At 39.7% G+C, this 3,792-nt stretch overlaps 1 protein-coding gene across 1 annotated transcript; it reads left to right on the plus strand.

Moving 5' to 3' along the window:
* The first annotated feature begins 233 nt into the window (after positions 1-233).
* Positions 234-1,709, plus strand: SNRPE (small nuclear ribonucleoprotein polypeptide E). Its single transcript, XM_085300302.1, has 4 exons — positions 234-275; positions 418-555; positions 791-869; positions 1,429-1,709. Exons 1-4 carry the CDS (start codon positions 234-236, stop codon positions 1,482-1,484), a joined length of 315 nt encoding a protein of 104 aa, XP_085156428.1. The 3' UTR covers positions 1,485-1,709.
* The last annotated feature ends 2,083 nt before the right edge of the window (positions 1,710-3,792 follow it).

Consider the following 3,792-nt stretch of genomic DNA (forward strand, 5'->3'; position numbering starts at 1 on the left):
GGAGCTGCCTCTGTGCGCCCCGGGCTCGGCAGCAGGTTTGGCTGCTGTGTTTTTTTGTTTTTTTTTTTTCCTCCCAATCCTCCCCGCGTTTTTAAAGCCGATTTCTCTTAGCTGGCGAGCTTCCTGTCATTAGATTATAGAACAGCTAATTCTAGATTCAGAGTTTCTTTTCCACATTATCTCCAAAATTATCTCCATAATGGGAGCCTGATCACAGAATCACACGTGCAGGGATGTACTTTTGTGTCTCCTCTAAAATATATGCCAATTCGCGTGTATCCATGACTTCTCCAAGTCATTGAGAAAACCATCTTAAATATGTCTGAAGACACAATTGAAACCAAATTTGAGAGTTTGTCCTTTAAGTTTGCGGAACTGCTGTGGCTGTTGGCAATGAGGGTCCAGTTGAGTTCTTAGTGTACAGGAGAGAGGAGCAAAACTGCTTGGGATGTTTATGCTCATATTTTGCTTTCTTCCTTAATCGTTTTGCAGAGGTCCAGGATCCAGGTGTGGCTCTATGAGCAAGTGAACATGCGGATAGAAGGCTGCATCATTGTGAGTATTAGGATATAACCTTATTATTTCTTTTATGTGTTTCTCCAGATTCACAGATTCTATTTTTTCCTCTCAAGGAAAACACAGTAGAGTAAAAAAGCACTCCTTATCCCTCTAATGAATAGTCTTAATTGTCTAGCCTGTGTCAGCATAGCTAAGGATAGTTCATATCATTGTTGCTGAAGTTAAGAGCAGAGGACTTAATTCACTAACCGTTTTTGTTGTTTTTTGTTAGGGTTTTGATGAATATATGAACTTGGTGCTGGATGACGCAGAGGAGATTCACTCAAAAACGAAATCAAGGAAACAGCTGGGTACGTCTGCATAATCTAAATGCTGTATGGTCTGAAACGTGGCTATTTGAGCCTTCCAAATGCAAGTACTTTCAAAATGTACGAAGACTGTTGATTTTGAAGTATAGCAAAGGGATATTGGCTAGATCTTTGTTCCTGCTGTTTGTTGATCTGGTAGTTTTGTTGGATGTACAGGAGAGTCTATCAGTGTGTGAGACTGATCTTCCTTACACTTGCTGTGACGCTTCTGGGTGTCACCTCAGTGGTGGTATTTAGTGTTTACTGGCTGCTGATGAAGATAGCAATGGGCATAGTGCTGCTGGGGCACAGAGCACTAGAGTGGAGATTGTGCCCGATACGCTGTAGCGTGAACTGTGTGTGTGGGCCGTGTGCTGCCAGGCTTGAAGTCCTGTGATGTGGCCAGCAGGCCTGTCTGTGACTGTAGTCTGAAAAAACCTTATCAGTTATCATATGGGCATCTTAAACATCTTTGCCTTTGTGAAATGTTATGTGAAAACATGAGGTTATCCTCAGACCCTGGGATCTTTCTAATCCCCCTTTTCCTTTCTCTGTGTTGCAGGTCGGATCATGTTAAAAGGGGACAATATCACTCTTCTACAAAGTGTTTCTAACTAGAATTTGCTGTTCTTCGTTTAGAACAATAGTTACTGTGCTTCAGAGTGGATAAAGTGCTAGGTCATGGGAACATGACCTGCTGGTAGATAGGAAGCTGTGTGTAGCTGGGGTTGCATGCTGAGTTTAAAATGACTTGTTTCTTTGTGGGAATATTTTTTTTAACTTTGAAATGATAAAAGATGTATTTCACAAATAAACATTTTTCATGTTAACTGTAAACAGAAATCTGCTTGTTTTCAGTCTCATGTCCTTCTATGAGTGGAAGAAGGGGAGAAATGTGTTTGAAGTTCTTTTTACCATGAATCTATGCGGTTTTTGATAGGAGAAATATCTCCGTGTGTTCTGGAATGTTAAATCTGCATTATACTGACAAGATGGACTTGTTCAGGAAGGATACTGGAGCCACATGCGCTCCTTGAGCTTGCATGGTTCTGGCCATGCAAGTTGTTACAGGTTTTCCTCGAGAATATGCAGCTATAGCCCTCTGCCCACTGTGACAGCTTCCTGAGATATTTTCCAAACAGGAAAAAAGAAATAATAATTTCTTGAGAATTTGTACAGAAGTGCTCATTGGGTTTCAGTCATTACAAATTTGTTAACAGGTTGGTGTGGGATTTGGAGCTGTAGTATATTAATCTGACATTTACAAACTTCACTGTTCTTCATGCTTGCAAAATAACTTTTTAGATTAGACAGGTGTAGTGGGTATGGATAAAATCTTTAATTCTTGCTTCTTTGTCTGGGAAGTCTAGATTAAACTATGATTCTGTTAAATTAGTTGGCATATCAAATGTATTGGTTGCTTTTTTAAAAAATCTTTATTATTATCCTCTTGAGGATCTGGCTGGTTTATTTAGGGCTCCACAAGAGAGTTGAGTTGCATCTCATTAATAAAATACAAGTTTCATCACTTATTTGTGATTATCACTCCCCTCTACTGCTTTTCTGATTAGAAAAAAGAAAAGGGAGAAAGTTTCAGCTGTGATTGTAGCTGTTAGACTGAGATTACCTGGGTAGAGAGAAATTAATTTTGATATACAGGTGGCATTAGAAGTCATTTAATCAACTTTCAGTTTTTCAAAACATAAATCTGTGTATTACTTTAATCATGAAAATTAATAAATTCAAGATAGAAGAGTCTTGTCTCACGGAATAGGGTTACAAGATCTGAGTCTTCTGGCAGAGATAATCCAACCCACTTGCAAGAAGTCAGGAATACTTTAGGAATTGGGAATATGGTAGCAACTATTCCTGGCAAAAAATTTCTGAGAAGCAGCATGACATTTTAGTGGCTAGACCAGATTTAGCTGTACAGTCTGCTGATGGATTCAGTAGTTTTGTATCAGTGTTTACAAGTTTCAAAGTCCTTTGAACACATAGTAAATATAAATAACCTACCTACCAGTGTCATTTGGGAATAGAAGTCATTAAATGTCACCAACAGCGAATCCATATGGAATAAAATAGTAACTGGGTCCACTGCATCTGCTTTCCATATTATTCTTGGTGTGCCAAGTGAAGCCTTCAGGGAAGTAAGGAGGTTGTCTCAATCAATAGTTTAGGTGTTGCAATAATGGGTATTTACAATGCAGTGCCTGTACAATTTACCTGCCTGCATCTCTTTCTTGCTTCAGGCAAATAACAACTTTGAGATTCTTTGCCTAAAACTGTAAAACCACTTCTTAAGTAATAATTTTTCTGTCCAAATATATATGGAAAATATCATACGAATGTGGAGATAGAGGTTATTTAACAGAGTCTGTTGCAATCAGATTGTTTAGGTCCAGTAAATCAAGGGCCAATTGAAATGAAGTTGCATCAGAGCCTGCAGGGACCTGTCCTTTTTTTTCATGGCTGGCAAGAGGTTTCACTTTGTGAAAAGCTGGACGTTAAGAGAAAGAGGTTGTTCTTATCAGCCCTACTACTACCAGCTCCAGATTATGTACTTCAAGATGCTGTAATGCCTCCTAGAGCTGGTCTCTGCTCTTTGATATCATCAGATTAGTGCGAATGAATGTCAATATTGGAGTAGGTTGATGATGGGAGGAAGGAAGTCCAGGCTAATCAGCTATGAAGCATCTCATGATAAGGTACCGAAATAGGCAGTAATTATGTGTGGGGGGGAGTTGCAGAAGAAAATGAGAAGCTCCTCAGCAGGAAACCATAAAAACTGCAGAAAGCCTGCAGGAGAGTCCAAGCATGTGTGGATGTCCAGGAGGAAATACAGCCCCATTGTTTGTGGAGTGCCTGGCAATGGGGTGTTGTGGTCCAAGAACAGAGCTTCTAGGCATTATCAGCACACAGATGG

This window comes from Rhea americana, unplaced genomic scaffold (assembly GCF_003343005.1).
Source record: "Rhea americana isolate MKP2758 unplaced genomic scaffold, rheAme1 scaffold_163, whole genome shotgun sequence".
Classification (NCBI taxonomy): Eukaryota; Metazoa; Chordata; class Aves; order Rheiformes; family Rheidae; genus Rhea; species Rhea americana.